Source organism: Xyrauchen texanus, chromosome 3 (assembly GCF_025860055.1).
Source record: "Xyrauchen texanus isolate HMW12.3.18 chromosome 3, RBS_HiC_50CHRs, whole genome shotgun sequence".
Taxonomy (NCBI): Eukaryota; Metazoa; Chordata; class Actinopteri; order Cypriniformes; family Catostomidae; genus Xyrauchen; species Xyrauchen texanus.
Genome location: NC_068278.1, coordinates 44,738,876 through 44,754,966, shown reverse-complemented (window position 1 = coordinate 44,754,966; position 16,091 = coordinate 44,738,876). Strand labels below are relative to the sequence as shown.

Genomic DNA, 16,091 nt, shown 5'->3' with positions numbered 1-16,091 from the left:
GCTGCACCATTTATTACAGAAGATTTATATATATATATATATATATATATAATTGTTGAGAAGTATTATATTTTAATTTGATTAAATCTGTACTGTATGTATTTGATTCAACTAAATGTAATCATATAATTTAATTAAAACATTTATTATGGAATCCAGAAATATTAAAACAGAAATGGCATAATTTATAAGAATTTTTGTAGTTCTTTTAGACAAGTCATTTTCTGTGTAATTTCATAAAAATTGGATAATTTTTACATTTGTTGTCTAAGTATTGAGTTAGTATCGATTCCAAGGTACCAGGGCTGGTATCGTACCGAAGCCAAAAGTTCAGTATTGGAGCAACCCTACTTTGAATAAAGATCCTATGTCCTCTTCTCTGACCACCATGTAACAAACTTAATGGTAAGTTAGAAAAAGAAGGAAATTGTGTGTGTTTGTGTGTGTGTGTATTTGTACTCACCCTTGTGGTGACTGCAAGTACAAGATCTTCTGATTCTCCTTTGCTCCTGAACTGCTACTAAGAAGTCGATTAATTGAATAAGCATGTACTATAATAACATAAACGTATTTGTGGGTGTTTTTATTAGCAAGTGTGCATTGTGATAGGGTGGAGGGCGGGGCCGGGTCGTGGGTGTGTGTAATCACGACCCGGACCCGCCTCTGCCCTGTCACATGCATATATGCTTTGTTTGAGAGTGTTTATTTGTATTTGCTTTGGAGTGTCCATAGAACTCTTACTGCACACTAAAGCACTTGTAGTAACTCATGATGTACACAAAACGTTTGCTAATAGAAATAGCAGCAAGGCAGCTACCAAAGAACAGGTATACTTTAGGAAAAGATCGTCACAGTTACTGTTGTAACCTCCATTTCCTGATGTTGTGTCGAATGAAGTGACACAAGGGGTCTTTCTTGGGAGCCTGGCGTACCTCTGAACTTGAGAAAAGGCCAATGAGAAATTGGCAGACATAATTTGCATGTCCCGCCCCCGGACATATGGGTATGAAAGGGAAGCGGGCGTGCGTCTGTCAGTCAAGTTTTTGCACTGAGGTGCCGAGAATAAGGTATGGCCTGTGGCAGGGCAGGGGGCGGGGCCAGGTCGTGAATCTACACACCCGGTCCCTTATCAGGCTAATCAAGCCTCCGAGAGGGATAAAGGCCAATGGCGGAGGGTTGTGCGAGAGAGAGAGATCGTTTACGGACATGTCCGTCGTGTGTTTGTGTCTTTTGTTTAAGTTTATTATTAAAATATTATTTATATTGTCAAGCCGGTTCTCGCCTCCTCCTTTCCATTTACTGCTTTACACGGCCGTTTACAGTGGTACGTCTAGTGTCATGGCAGAAGGGACACATCGTCTCATTCCCTCCCTCAGGGAACGGAGGTTACAGCAGTAACCGTGACATTCCCCTTCTGTCACTCACTTAACGTTGTGTTGAATGAAGTAACACAAGGGGTCCCGTTCAAAAGTGCCATGCACAAAACCTCATTAAGTTAACTGCTAACACAGGTGCAAGCAGGCTTCTGCATGCTAGAAGCAACTGTATCGGCCCCAGTCTAACTCCATGCCGAGAAAAGAGATGCTCTGAACCAGGGCGAGCTTGCTCTTTTCCCAGTTGCCCTAGGCGGCTGAGGTGCCTGAGCACCTGGTCCCTGTGAGTGCATAGTAACTCTCGAGAGTGAGCCAGAAGGAGCCAGTTGTCGAGGTAATTGAGTATGCGGATGTTCACTTCCCGTAGTGGGGCAAGGGCTGCCTCTGCGACCTCTGTGAAGACGCGAGGCGACAGGGACAGGCTGAAGGGGAGGATCTTGTACTGATACGCCTGGCAGTAGAAAAGGGTCGGTGTCGAGGCAAGATGGAGATGTGGAAGGACGCATTCTTCAGGTCTACTGCCGTGAACCAATCTAGCTGTCGAACGCAGGTTAGAATCTGTCTCTGCGTGAGCATTTTGAACGGGAGTTTGTGTAAGGCCCGGTTGAGAACTCGCAAGTCCAAGATTAGTCACAACCCACCGTCTTTCTTGGGTACAATGAAGTAAGGGCTGTAGAAACCCTTCTTCATCTCGGTTGGAGGGACGGGCTCTATCGCATCCTTGAGGAGCAGAGTCGCGATCTCTGCCCGTAAAGCGCTGACCTTTGCATTTAACTGCATACGTAGGTGGAGCGAATACCGCTGAAAAGAGGCGGGAGCCGGGCAAATTGAATAGAGTAGCCGAGTCGGATGGTCCTGGCCAACCAACGCGACGGGGGTTGGACAGCGAAAGCCATGTGTGCAGACTCCGCGCGAGGGGCGCTAGAGGGACGATCGCTTTTGACGTACCAGGTGGGGCTTCGCCGCGGGTGGGAGCAGGTAATAGCGCGTCGGGAGGCAGAAGAGCGTCCCGAGGCTTGGGTGCTGAGAAGACTCAAAGCACATACCTTGCTCCGCGCACCCGGCAGGGGGTGGATTTTGGAGCCAGGGCGCAGTGAGAATGGCACGCACCAGTTAGATGACCCAGAGAGTGAGGAAATAGCTCTTTTATTAATAATGTGGGCACCGCAGCCCGAAGGGGGTGCAGCAAAGGAAAATAAGGAAAACAAGGATTCTCCTCCCGGCCCTCCACCGGGGGACAGAGTGGTCTTGATTTACCCGGCAAAACCGAGTCCATCGTCATCCCGAAATCGCCTTCATCGCCAGCCGGGTCGTCCTCAATCTCATGGGAAGAAGAAGTGATGTGGGGGCGGCTGAAGTGGCGTTCACCTTAAGGAAGGACAGCCGCGACCGCAATGCTGCCATGGTCATGTTCTCGCAGTGAGTACATGAACCATCCACAAACGCCGCTTCAGTGTGATCGCTGCCCAGGCAGATGAGGCAGCATCTGTGGCCGTCAGTCTTGGAGATATCGACAGCATCCAGGAACTACACAGAGGCGGTAGGGCCTCATCTTTAAAAAGACGCGTCGTGAAAATGACGTTCAATGCCTGTCTGTGTATTGCTCTTTTATAAGTGAAAACTCAAACTCTTTTAGAGATATTAAACTTAATGAGGGAAAACAATCTTTCAGACAATGAAAGCTCTGTCGAAGCGCCCAGGGGCGTGCACTGCACAGCGTGCAGAGAGAGAGAAACTTGCCGTACTGGAAACTTGCCGTAAGATCCAACAGCAGTGCTTCTTGCCAGCAGAGGTGAGTGGAATAGTGGTGAACTTCAGCTTGCTGTTGCACAACCACTCGGCTCCGAAGAAAAAATCTGACTGACAGACGCACGCCCACTTCCCTTTATACTCGTATGTCCGGGGGCGGAACATGCAAATTCTGTCTGCCAATTTCTCATTGGCCTTTTCTCAAGTTCAGAGGTACGCAAGGCTCCCAGGGAAGACCCAATGTGTCACTTCATTCGTCGAGTGAGTGACAGAAGGGGAACCTATGTTTTTAGGTGTCTTTTAGTTGTGGCAGTACTTACTTGGAGCACTTCCTTTGTTCACCCGATCTGAAAACAGGCACAAGGTTATAATGTTGAAATAAAGCATGTACCCAACCTCATTCACTGTAGGGTTTGGAAAACTGTGCTGTGTGAGTGATGGAGAACATGTTAAGCCATGTGTGATTGTTGTGTACTTACATTTCTGATTTGGACAAGATCGTGATTCCCTGGTAATCCTTTGACCTGCTATTCACAATCAATACAAACAATATTTATGATCCTTTTGGTGTGTACATGACTGTGTTTGTATGTTCAGATTTTGGTCTGAGCAAAAACTTAATTTGTTTGTTCCGGTTCAGAAGTTCCGCAGCCTCCTTTGCAAATGGTAACCAGTTAGAACAAAATAAAAGAGCAATTAATAACATTCTTTTTAAAATGATAGTACTCTGTGCTAATAGTGGTTGAAATACCAAATGCAGTGTTGCCAGATCTCGCAAGAGAAACAAGCAACCTGGTCTAGAAAAACAAGCCCAAAATAAGCCACTTGCCTCACCAAAATAAGTGAAAATAAGCAGTACTTTTTTCCCTGCGTGGTGGATTTATCAGCATAGAAATCATAACAAACATTAACAGTTAAGTAACAGTTACTGTAAGTATAATTTTAATTACAGATCTGCTTCTCATTCAAAACTAGGCAGCATCAAATCTGTGTCAATGCATCGTATCTAACAATAATTCGGTGAAGACTTGAAACAACTGAGAAATGTACATTTTACATCTTATAATGTTTTCCTTGTATCTGAATTAGCAGTGCATGTACAGTATAATGTGGCAATTATACGTAGTTGTTAAAAAAGTTCTTCATTTACAGAATGCGACATCCACAACTGGCAATTAGTCAAAGAAATGTGTGATGCAGCAGTTTCCTTCTAGATCAAAGCATGTTTAATTTTTTCTGCCAACATGAAGTGGTGTAGTTCCAAAAAATTATTGTGATAAAACCTTTGGCCTTTGGTTTCATGAAAAAATACTTTGCTCTCGGCTTGCTTCTGAGAAAGCTGACACTGTACCCCTATCCTCTCTATGTCTAGCGAGGACGGGATGCACAGTACATAGAATCACGTTAGGCGGAGTGTAAAATAGAGTTACTATGTCAGTTACTATTACAATATCCCTGCCAGACATGCAACACTTGTTGAGATTTATCATGTATATTGCGAGCACCTGATAGTTAAACACTTTGCTCTCGGCTTGCTTCTGAGGAAGCTGACACTGTACCCCTCTCCTCTCTATGTCTAGCGAGGACGGGAGGCAGATTACATAGCATATCTTCTCCATCTCCGGCAGCCTTGCCTGTTCTGTGGTGATTGACGGCTTGCTCCAGCACACTACAATCATTCACAGTGGTGTTTATGTCAAGTTGACGCCCCCCGTCTCACGGACCCCCTGAGACGATCGACCCAGGGACCAAGAAGTTAGCTCCCGAGCGGGTAAGCAGACCGCTCTGTCCCCCGGTGGAGGGCCGGGAGGAGAATCTTTTGTTGAATTTATTTCATTCTCAGTAACAGAGCTATTTCCTTTGTCTCTGGGTCACCTGGCCCGCAAATGCCGTTCTCACGGCATTCTGACGCCACGCCTCTACAGTCCCGACACGCTGGATGCAGACCCTCTGCCCTCAGCCCCACGACTGTTCCCCGGACGGCCGGTACTGGCGAGTCAAGAGGACACCGCTACAGGACCTCCTCCTCAGTCACTAACCCGCCCCCTGCCGGATGTGCGGAGCAAGGTAAGTGCTTCAAGTCTTTTCTCAGCACCAGAGCCTCGGGACGCGTCCTCGACTCCCGACGCCGTACTACCTGCTCCGCCCCACCGGGTATTAAAAAAGTATCGGCCCTTTGGTGCCCCTAGCACGGAGATTGGATGCGTGGCTTTCACTTCCCAACCCGTCACGCTGGCTGGCCTGGACCATTCGACTCAGTTACGCAATTCAGTTTGCCAGGCCCCAGCCCCCCTTCGCGGGCGTCTGCTTTTCCGCAGTACACGGCGAACATGCCAAATCGCTGCACGTGGAAATTGCTACTCTTTTACTGAGGTGCTTTTACTGCGATAGAGCCTGTCGCTCCAACCGAGATGAAGGAGGGTTTCTACAGCCCTTACTTCTTTGTACCCAAGAAAGGCAGTGGCTTACGACCGATCTTGAACTTGCGAGTTTTCAACCTGGCCTTGCACAAACTCCCGTTCAAAATGCTCATGCAAAAACACATCTTAACTTGTGTCCGGCATCTAGATTGGTTCGCAGCGGTAGACCTGAAGGACGCATACTTTCACCTCTCAATTCTGCCTCGACACTGACCCTTCCTATGGTTCGTGTTCGACGGCCAGGTGTATCAGTACAAAGTCCTCCCCTTCGGCATGTCTCTGTCCCCTCTTGTCTTCACGAAAGTCGCAGAGGCAGCCCTTCCCTGCTCCGAGAAGCTGGCATCAGCATACTCAGTTACCTTGACGACTGGCTCATACTGGCCCACTTCCGAGAGTTACTATGCACTCACAGAGACCAGGTGCACAGGCACCTCAGCCATTTGGGGCTTCAGGTCAACCGAGAAAAGAGCAAACTCACCCGGGTTCAGAGTATCTCTTTTCTCGGCATGGAGTTAGACTCAGTCTCAATGTTAGCACGTCTCAACAACGAGCGTGCTCAGTCAGAGCTGGACTGTCTCGCCACCTTCTGACCAGGACAACGGTCCCTTTAAAACTTTTCCAGAGGCTCCTGGGGCATATGGCATCCTCCGCGGTGGTCGCGCCACTGGGTTTGATGCATAGGAGACCACTTCAGCACTGGCTTCAGACTCAAGTCCTGAGACGAGCATGGCACCACGGCACGCATTCAAAGCATGGCACCACGGCAAACATTCAAAACCTGGACAGATCTCTGCTTTTTACGGGCAGGAGTGCCCTTTCAGCAGGTGTCCCAAAGCGTCCTGGTCATGACCGACACCTCCAGATCAGGTTGGGGCACCGTGTGTAACGGGCACGCAGCCGCGGGCCGTTGGAAAGGGGCCCCGCTGCGCTGGCACATCAATTGCCTAGAGTTGCTGACTGTTTTCTTTGCCTTGCGGAAGTTTCTCCCGTTAGTTCCATACAAACATAAACTAGTCCGGTCAGACAGCACCATCGCAGTAGCGTACATAAATCGCCAAGGCAGCGTACGCTCCCGCCACATGTCGCGAATCGCCTGTCGTCTCCTCCTTTGGAGCCAGCAGCAACTCAAGCGCCACTCACATCCCCGGCAATCTCAATGTGGTAGCGGACGCTCTGTCACGACAACGCTGGCCCGGTGGAGAGTTGAGGCTTCACCCCCAGTTGGTTCAGCTGATTTGGGAACGATTCGGCAAGGCCCAGGTAGACTTGTTTGCCTCCAGAGACCTCCCACTGCCCGCTCTAGTATGCCTGAACAGAGGCTCCCCTCGGGGTAGACGCGCTGGCACACAGCTGCCCTCGGGGCTGAGCAAGTACACATTTCCCCCAGTGAGCCTTCTTGCACAGGTGCTGTGCAAGGTCAGGGAGTACGAGGAACAAGTCACCCAAGTGGCTCCCTACTGGCCCACCCGGGCATGGTTCTCGGACCTCGTACTCCTCGTGACAGCCCCTTCCTGGCGAATTCCCCTGAGGAAAGACCTTCTTTCTCAGGGATGGGGCACGCTCTGGCATCCGCACCCAGACTTCTGGAACCACCAAGTCTGGCCCCTGGACGGGACGCGTAAGATCTAGCTGGTCTACCACCTGCCGTCATAGACACGATCAGCCAAGCCAGAGCCTCCTCTACCAGGCAACTTTACACCCTGAAGTGGCGCTTGTATGCAAATTGGTGTTCTTCCCGGGCTGAAGACCTACAGATATGCGCTAGGTCAGTGCTCTTATTCCTGCAGGAGAGATTGGAGGGAAGGCTGTCCCCTTCCACCTTGAAGGTGTATGTTGCTGCTATCGTGGCCCACCACGACGCAGTAGATGGCAAGTCTTTGGGTAAGCACGACTTAATCATCAGGTTCCTAAGAGGCACCCGGAGGTTAAATCCTTCCCTGCCATGCCTGTTCCCCACCTGGGATCTCTCAGTGGTCCTCACGGGCCTTCAGAGACCCCCTTTCGAGCCGCTAGAATCAGTTGGACTCAGGGCCCTCTCTCTAAAGACTGCCCTGCTGATCGCGCTCACCTCCATCAAGAGGGTCGGGGACCTGCAAGCGTTCTCTGTTAGCGACACTTGCCTGGAGTTTGGCAAACACACATGTGATCCTAAGACCGCGACCGGGCTACGTGCCCAAGGTTCCTACCATGCCCTTCAGAAACCAGGCAGTGAACCTGCAAGCGCTGCCCCGGGAGGAGGCAGACCCATCCCCTTCGTTGCTGTGTCCAGTACGTGCTTTGCATACCTACTTGGACCGCATGCAGAGCTATAGACATTCTGAGCAGCTCTTTGTCTGCTTTGGTGGACAGTGGAAAGAGAACGCTGTTTCCAAACAGAGGCTCTCCCACTGGGTGGTGGACACACCCAGGCCATCACACCCAGGCCATGCCCCCCCTTTGCGGGTACGAGCACACTCAACAAGGAGTGTTGCATCCTCGAGGGCACTGGCCAGGGGCACCTCCCTGGCAGACATATGTAGAGCAGCGGGTTGGGCAACACCTAATACCTTTGCAAGATTTTACACTCTCAGGGTTAAGTCAGTATCGTCCCGTGTTTTCTCAGGTCCGAGCCGGTAGAACTCGATAACACGCTGACGGACTAGCCAGGTGGATCGCTTGCACCTAGCGCCCTTTCCCTCGGTCGAGGTAAAACTGTGTGCATTCTCTCCCAGGAGATTCCATATATTCGGATCCCTGGATGACTCCTCCCTAGCTCTGTGGGTCCGCAATTCAACAGAGGAATTTGCTGACCCAATCCACTACGGGTACTTAATCTACCCGTACTGATATAGGTGCTCCACAGGTCGGGACTCCTGCGTGGACTCCTCCTGTGTGTATTTTCCGCAATACCGGCGAGTGGACCCGCGTCTCCCTTAGGCAGTTCCAGCTGCCCCCCTCCTTGAGGCTGGATCTACCAATGTGCCATTTTTCCACATGTGACCTGAATGGCCCATGTGATGTATTCGCCACTTTACCTCCCAATCCCTGGGCAGGTGTGGTCTCCGCAGGGTCTTTTCCCCCTGAAAGAATAGGAAACTGGGTAATACCCCCCTTCCCACGATGTGTGTAAGGGCCCCAGCCATTTGGCTCTATGTGAGAAACATAGAGAGAAAAGAGGCCCTGCTAGAATCAGCCTGTTCCCAGATTGGCAAGCGTCGCCTTATTCCCCTGCTTAGGGTAACCAAAAGGATTCCGACAACTTTTTATGGGGCATTGGCGAAGGGTACGTGCAGTCTGACACAACTGGTCGCCTTTGCACGTAAAATACCTGCCCGCTCTTGTGTCAGCAGTACACGTACACGGCTCAGTGCATGGTGTGATTTGAATTGGACCCCTAGTGTCGCTTCTTCGACACAACGTTGAAGTGAGCATCAGATGGGGAACATCTAGGTTACGGATGTAACCTCCGTTCGCTGATGGATGGAACGAGATGTTGTGTCCTCCTGGCGACGTCGCTGAGCCGAGCCACTGTAGTGGCCGGACCATTTCCAGCTCCTCAGAAAACTCCTGAATGAACTTGACGTATTTCTCCGCTTTTATACCCGTATGTCCGGGGCCGGGTATGCAAATACTGTCTGCCTAATTCCCATTGGCCTTTTTTCATAGATCAGAGGCATATTCGGCGCTCAAGAGAGACCCCTAGCATCGCTTTTTCGACACAACGTCTCGTTCCCTCCATCAGGGAACGGAGGTTACATCCGTAACCTAGACATTTTACTGATATTTTGGAGACATTTGAACCCATCTGGTAGGGATTAGACATTTTTCATCAGTCCATAAGATTTACTCTAGAATATATATTTTTTTATATCTAAGTCCCTCATTTCATCTGTTGTTGATTGCTCAATTGGAAATATTTTAGTCTCAGATCATGCCCTAGTGTGTTTAGAGGTGTTGCCACATAAAGAGAAAATGAAATCATATAGTTGGTGCTTTAATGTATCCCTAATGTTACCTAATGTTATCAAATGATTTTCCAGGAGTGTCGGCAGGAGGTGTGGCACATGAGCTTTTGCTTTATGCAGATTATATTTTGTGTTGTGGTCTAATTTATTTGTGCTGTGGCTTAATTTATTTGTGCTGTGTCTTAATATATTGGTGTTGTGGCCTAATTTATCTCTCATCTTTTACTCACCTTAATCCCATCCCAGATGTGTATGACTTTCATCTTCTGCAGAACACAAAGATTTTTTTAAAAATATTTCAGCTCTGTTGGTCCTTTCAATGCAAGTAAATGGTGGTTTAAATCAGTCTTGAGTCTGGTAAATTTTTATGTTTTAAGCCATTCTAATTTGGGTTTTACTTCAGGCACATTCGTTTCCTCTTGATGGAACTATATGTCAAGATAGGGAGTAGAGGTGCAAGGACTCAAATACAGAGTAGAAGTTAATGGGCTTTAGTAATACAAAATAAACAAAAAACAAACCAAAACTATTCTGTAGGGGGAAAAATCACAGTCCAGGACCAGCGATCAGCTGACTGGCTAGGCTGGAGGAACTCCAGACAGACAGACAGACAGACAGGCAGACAGACAGGCAGGCAGGCAGGCAGAGTTTTTACATTTAGTACAAATTATGGGTTCTAATACATCCAAATATAACTTTTATTATTTAAATATAATGTAAGATCAGATCAATATTTAGGTCTAAGTATTGATCTGTTTGTCTCACACACTTATAGTATCACTTTTGAAGATTTTGTTTTATCCACTGGAGTTTTATGGATTATTTTGTGCTGGTTTTCTTTGCTTTTTGGACCTTCAGATTTCTGGCCACCATTCACTTGCATTGAAAGGACATACAGAGCTGAGATATTCTTTTAAAAAACATTGTTGTGTTCTGCAGAAGAAAGTCATACACATGAGGGTGAGTAATAGATCGCAGAATTTTCATTTTGGGGTAAACTATCCCTTTAAGGTGACAATTAGATGGAGGTTTTAATTAGCAAAACATGAGGCGCTGCCTTTGCTGTCCATTTCTGAAAACAAATATAGGGTTATCATACAGAAACACACACCCAAAGCCAGTGTTGGGTGTAATGGTGTCTATTATCATATTAACTTTCATTAAGTAATTAGATACTCTTTTCAGGTCCCAGTGTCCACTATCAGATTAGTTTGCCCTTAAATAAAGTAATAAGAGGTTACACTTTCAGTAATTCCACTACAATTAGCCTACCGGGTCACATGGATTGGTATCGTTATAATTTGCAAAGAAACTCACCTAGACCAGGTAGAGGAGAAGCCCAGATAAATGACCCTGTGAGGAAATACACAAGAAAAGAGCATGAATGAAAAACATTATAATGATCCCTTTTTTTTCTTCAGTGTGCCAAACTGTCAAAATGAATATACACAGATAAACAAAAACGTCCTGGTTACTTCTGTAACCTCCATTCCCTGATGGAGGGAACAAGACGTTGTGTCGATGTAGTGACACTAGGGGGGGGTCACACTTCACTTCCAAGGGGAAGACACCACAGAGACCTCACCCCGCCCAGAGAGGGTATTCAGTGGCTCTACAAGCATGGAAAATGGGGCCTGCCAAAGGAAGACACAGTTTGCTAACAGGGAAATGTTTTTCAGCAGAATATGACAGAATAACAGAATACCTATGGGGAACCAGCGTATACGGAGCACCTGTCCCAGTATGGGGTATAGTTAGCACAAGTACTGGGCTGGCAGTGAGTTTCACCGCAAACTCATCTGCCACAGGACTACGAGGAAATCAACCAGGGAACTCATTTGCGAACACTACTGGGAATCAACAATGCACATCTTCAGCTCAAGGGAGGTGAAAGGTGCTAGTCGATCTGGACTTACCCGTTCATTCCTGCTAAGACACGGGACGAGATCGGATCAACCCGGAGATTGTAGAATCTTGCAAGGGTTTTGGGTGTAGCCCAGCCCGCTGCTCTGCAAATGTTAGCTAGAGAGGTGCCACTGGTCAGAGCCCAGGAGGCCGCCACACTCCTGGTGGAATGGGCTCGGAGCCCTGCAGGGGGTGGCATGTGCTGAGCCTGGTAGGCAACAGCTATGGCGTCGATAATCCAGTAGGCGATCCTCTGTTTGGAGACAGCGCTTCCTTTCTGCTGTCCACCAAAGCAAACAAAGAGCTGCTCAGAGCTGCTCTGCGTGCCATCCAAATAGATGCGTAAAGTGAGCACCGGACACAACAACGCTGTTGGGCAGCGCTTGCAGGTTGACCACTTGGTCCCTGAACGGGGTCATGGGAACCTTAGGCACATAGCCCAGTCGGGGTGTCAGGATCATGTGAGAGTAGCCCGGACCGAACTCCAGGCATGTTTTGCTGACAGAGAACGCTTGCAGGTCCTCAACCCTCTTGATGGAGGTGAGCGCCATCAGGAGGGCAGTCTTTAAGGAGAGTGCCTTAAGCTCTACTGACTCTACTGACCTTGCAGGACTACTGAGAGGTTCCATGAGGGAAGGAGGCTTGGTCTGGAGGGATTCAACCTCCTAGCGCCTCTCAGGAACCTAATAATCATGTCGTGCTTCCCAAAAGAGTTGCTGTCCACTGTGTCGTGGTGTGCAGCTATGGCAGCTACATGCAGCTTAAAGGTGGAGGGTGACAGCCATCCCTCCAAGGAACGCACTGAGCCGACTCACGGCAGGTGGTAGGCCACTGAGGTCTTCCGCATCCCATCCAGGGGCCAGACATGAAGGTTCCAGAGGTCTGGAGGGGCTGATGCGAGGAGCATGAGGTCCAAGATCCAAGTCTGGATGGGGCAGTAGGGAGCCACTAGGGTGACCTGCTCCTCGTGCTCCCTGACCTTGCACAGGGTCTGTGCAAGCAGGCTCACTGGGGAGAACGCATACTTGCGTAGTCCAGGCGGCCAGCTGTGTGCCAATGCGTCTATACTGAGGGAAGCCTCAGTCAGGGCGTACTAAAGTGGGCAAAAGGAGAATTCCGGCGAGGCGGACTGGTCTACCTGTGCCTGCCCATATCGAATCCAGATTAGCTGAACCACCTGAGGGTGGAGTCTCCACTCTCCTTTGTGGGTGATCTGTCATGACAGCACATCCGCCATAATGTTGAGGTCGCCCGGGATGACTTGAGGTGCTGCTGACTCCAGAGGAGGAGACGGTGGGCGAGTTGTGACATGCGAGGGGAGCGTAACCCACCTTGGAGGTTGATATATGCCACCGTCGGCGTGTTGTCTATTCGAACCAACACATTCTTGCCCTGGATCAATGGCCGGAACCTCCGCAGAACCCCTGCCAGTAGAAATACAAGGTCGTTCCAAGGGCTGAAAAGGCGGCGACAGATCGGTGTGATGGCCATGCAATGTGTCATCTCAGGACTCGAGTCTGGAGCCAGAGCTGAAGCGATCTCATATGCATCAACCGAGCGGTGTGGCCACCGCCAAGGATGTCATGTTCCCCAGGAGCCTCTGAAATAGAAATAATTCAGTGGGACTGCGGCCTTCGGTCTGAATGCCTTCAGTCAGGTCAGCACAGACTGGGTGTGCTCGGAAGTCTTCTTCTGTGTTGAATAGCCTCCGTCTACTGCTTCATTGCCGAGAGCTGCTGGGCAAGGTCCCCGACGGTGTCGCCGAATAGGCCAGCCTAGAAGATGGGGCGTTCAAGAAGCGTGTCATGTCGGCTTCATATATATCGACCAGGTTAAGACACAGATGGCGCTCCTGGACTAACAGTGTTGACATCATCCACCCGAGAGTCCGCGCTGTGACCTTTGTTGCGGGCAAGGTCGGTCGCCAAGCGCAGATCCTGCATCAGTCCCGTGGCGGAACTACCCTTCTGCAGTTCTTTCAGCGCCTTGGCATGGTGTACTTGCAGGAGAGCCATGGTGTGCAGGGCGGAGGCAGCTTGTCCGGCAGAGCCGTAGGCTCTGGCCGTCAGGGATGACGTGAGCCTACAGGCCTTGGATGGGAGCTTCAGGTGCCCGCACAAGCTGACAGCGCTTCACGGACATAGGTGCACTGCGAGCGCCTTATCCACTGGGGGCATCGTCTAGTAACCCCTGGTCACTCTGCCATCGAGGGTAGTGAGAGCGAGGGCAGCTGAAAGATCGGGACCGGGCAGTGAAAGGTGCCGCCCACGAACTCGTCAGCTCCTCATGCACTTTCGGGAACAAAGGCACTGGGGTGGGGCGTGGCTGTGAGTGGCGCCGCAAGCTCAGATACCAATCATCAAGCCGCAAGGGTTCAGGGGAGAGCGGAGAGTTCCACTCTAGCCGGACGCTAGAGACACTCTGGCCTCATACCCGTAGGTAGAAGGACCGAGGCAGGGAGCCACTGGGGTGGCAGCGAGTCGCGACCACAATGTTGCCATGGTCATGGCCTCACAATGAGGACATGACGCATCCACAAAAGATGTCTCTCCATAGGCAGCACCAAGGCATCATTATAAAGGCGCATCTTGAAAAAGACATTCCGATGTGTGCTGCTCTTTTAGAATATACTCTTTTTGTGAGGAAAACACTCTTTTAGAATATACTCTGAGGTCTGCTGAAGCACCCAGGGGTGATCTCTGCAGTGCACCTTAGCAGAGGTGAGGGATGGAAATCGCTTGTCTCAGCTTGAACCATCTACTGTTCGGCACCGAAGAGAAACTCTAATGAGTGGTATAAAATCTAATGAGTGGTATTTATACCTGTATGTCCGGGGGAGGGGCATGTAAATTTACATTTATGCATTTGGCAGACGCTTTTATCCAAAGCGACTTAAAGTGCACTTTTTACAGGGACAATTCCCCCGGAGCAACCTGGAGTTAAGTGCCTTGCTCAAGGACACAATAGTGGTGGCCGTGGGGATCAACCCAGCGACCTTCTGATTAACAGTTATGTGCTTTAGCCCACTACGCCACCACCACTCTAAATACCACTCGCCAATTCCCATTGGCCTTTTATCAAAGATCAGAGGTGTCTCGGGCTCTCAAGAGTGACCCCTAGTGTCACTACATCGACACAACGTCGAGTGAGTGACAGATAGGGAACCTTTAGTTTAATGACACATTAGTTTAATGAGTTGCTGTGTTGACCTGACACCAACATAGCCAGCAAACACACATATTGTTTACAGTAGAAAAACTAAAGTAGAACTAATTTTCATAAAAGTTCTATTCCCATAATTTCCAAGCACAACAGCAGAGTGACTGTGGGGGGGATTTTACAGAGCAAGAGTTGCTGTGGTGTAAATTCGTGCACCAATTTTAATGGAGCAGGTTTAATAGTTTAATATTTAAATTAATAAATGTGTTACTTTTGAAACCAATGTGTTTTAAAAAAATTAAAGTTGCCAACAAATTGCTATGAAAGATCTAAACTAACTAGCTAAACTAACACCCTTGTGGTAGTTGTTGTCTTTATGGAGGTGAATATGTCTCCCAATGCTATTTCTCTTACGGGTTTTAGAACAACATTCTGAACAGCTCTATTCTAAGTGAAGGAATGCAACCAAATTTGATATCAGAAATATTATAATCCACTTGTCAAGTCTCAGATATTCTCATACACTTAACTTCAACATCCCCAGAGTCAAGACCAATCTATTATGTGAATTACTTTTAATCACTTACATTCACTGTAAAAAAAAAATATTTACTTTCAGGTAACCTACACTTTAAAAAGTATTTCACCTTATAAACTGAAAAAATTAAAGCAACAATCTGCTTGTTGTTGAGAAAGTTCAGAAAGTGCTTTTAGGCCATTTTTGTTAAACCAATGTATTATATACATAATTTTATTTTAAGTTGTGGTGGAATGTGAAGTACAACAAACATCAAAATAAATTTTCATGTTAATGAATATACAGAGGTGACTTAAATTGTATCTAATATTTTATTTGAGATGGACTACAATGTAACGTAAAACTAACAGAGATTTTAATGTTCAAGTTAATGAATACATTCATCTAATTAAACTTTTTATTTTCAGATACAGTAGGTTTCAATATTAAGTAAAACCAACAGAAATGCTTATGTAAATGAATATATAAAGGTGAGATAAAGTTGATATAACATCTGTGCCGTTCTCTATAAACATATTGCATTCAGTCTATTAACAAGTTGGAGTAATGTGATCCCTTCTGTTCAAAGTTAGCTATTGCATATAATATTGTTTAAGTCTTTATATGATGACATCATAAATGTGAGCCTAGTTTCAGCAGCAGCAGGGAAGAGCATTTGGTCATGGCTACTATTGCTCCTTGATTTAAGTTGATTTGAAGGCACTTTCGGTATGTAGATATTGCAACATTTTTTCTTCTATGCATACTTATTTTTAGTTGTTATATCTTATATGCCAGATGTTAATTTATTTTCTGTATTTCGTGAATTGCACGATCTGTTATAGTTGATGCTAACTATATGTGATTTAAAAAGCCTTTTTGTGCTTATGTAATAATGTTATTGTACACTTAACAGTATTACAGATTTACGTTATTCCTTAGACAGCAGAAAAGCTTTTAAACAATTCCTGTGTCTGTTGTCTTTGGGAGACCTTATCTGACTGCAGACTCAAACAAGGCATTT

The 16,091-nt window shown here is 47.7% G+C and overlaps 1 protein-coding gene and 1 long non-coding RNA gene across 2 annotated transcripts in view; one reads left to right on the top strand and one right to left on the bottom strand.

Moving 5' to 3' along the window:
* LOC127633716 (globoside alpha-1,3-N-acetylgalactosaminyltransferase 1-like) overlaps positions 1 to 16,091 on the bottom strand; it is a 54,300-nt gene that overhangs the window by 11,890 nt on the left and 26,319 nt on the right. The window contains exons 2-5 of the mRNA XM_052112996.1: positions 10,804 to 10,839; positions 3,602 to 3,649; positions 3,443 to 3,469; positions 464 to 520 (exon numbers count right to left, since the gene is read on the bottom strand). Coding sequence (XP_051968956.1) covers positions 464 to 520; positions 3,443 to 3,469; positions 3,602 to 3,649; positions 10,804 to 10,839 — 168 coding nt within the window. The remainder of the gene's footprint in view (positions 1 to 463; positions 521 to 3,442; positions 3,470 to 3,601; positions 3,650 to 10,803; positions 10,840 to 16,091) is intronic.
* LOC127633739 (uncharacterized) overlaps positions 15,742 to 16,091 on the top strand; it is a 79,046-nt gene continuing 78,696 nt past the window's right edge. Inside the window, exon 1 of the long non-coding RNA XR_007969253.1 lies at positions 15,742 to 15,796. This is a non-coding gene — a long non-coding RNA (uncharacterized LOC127633739). The remainder of the gene's footprint in view (positions 15,797 to 16,091) is intronic.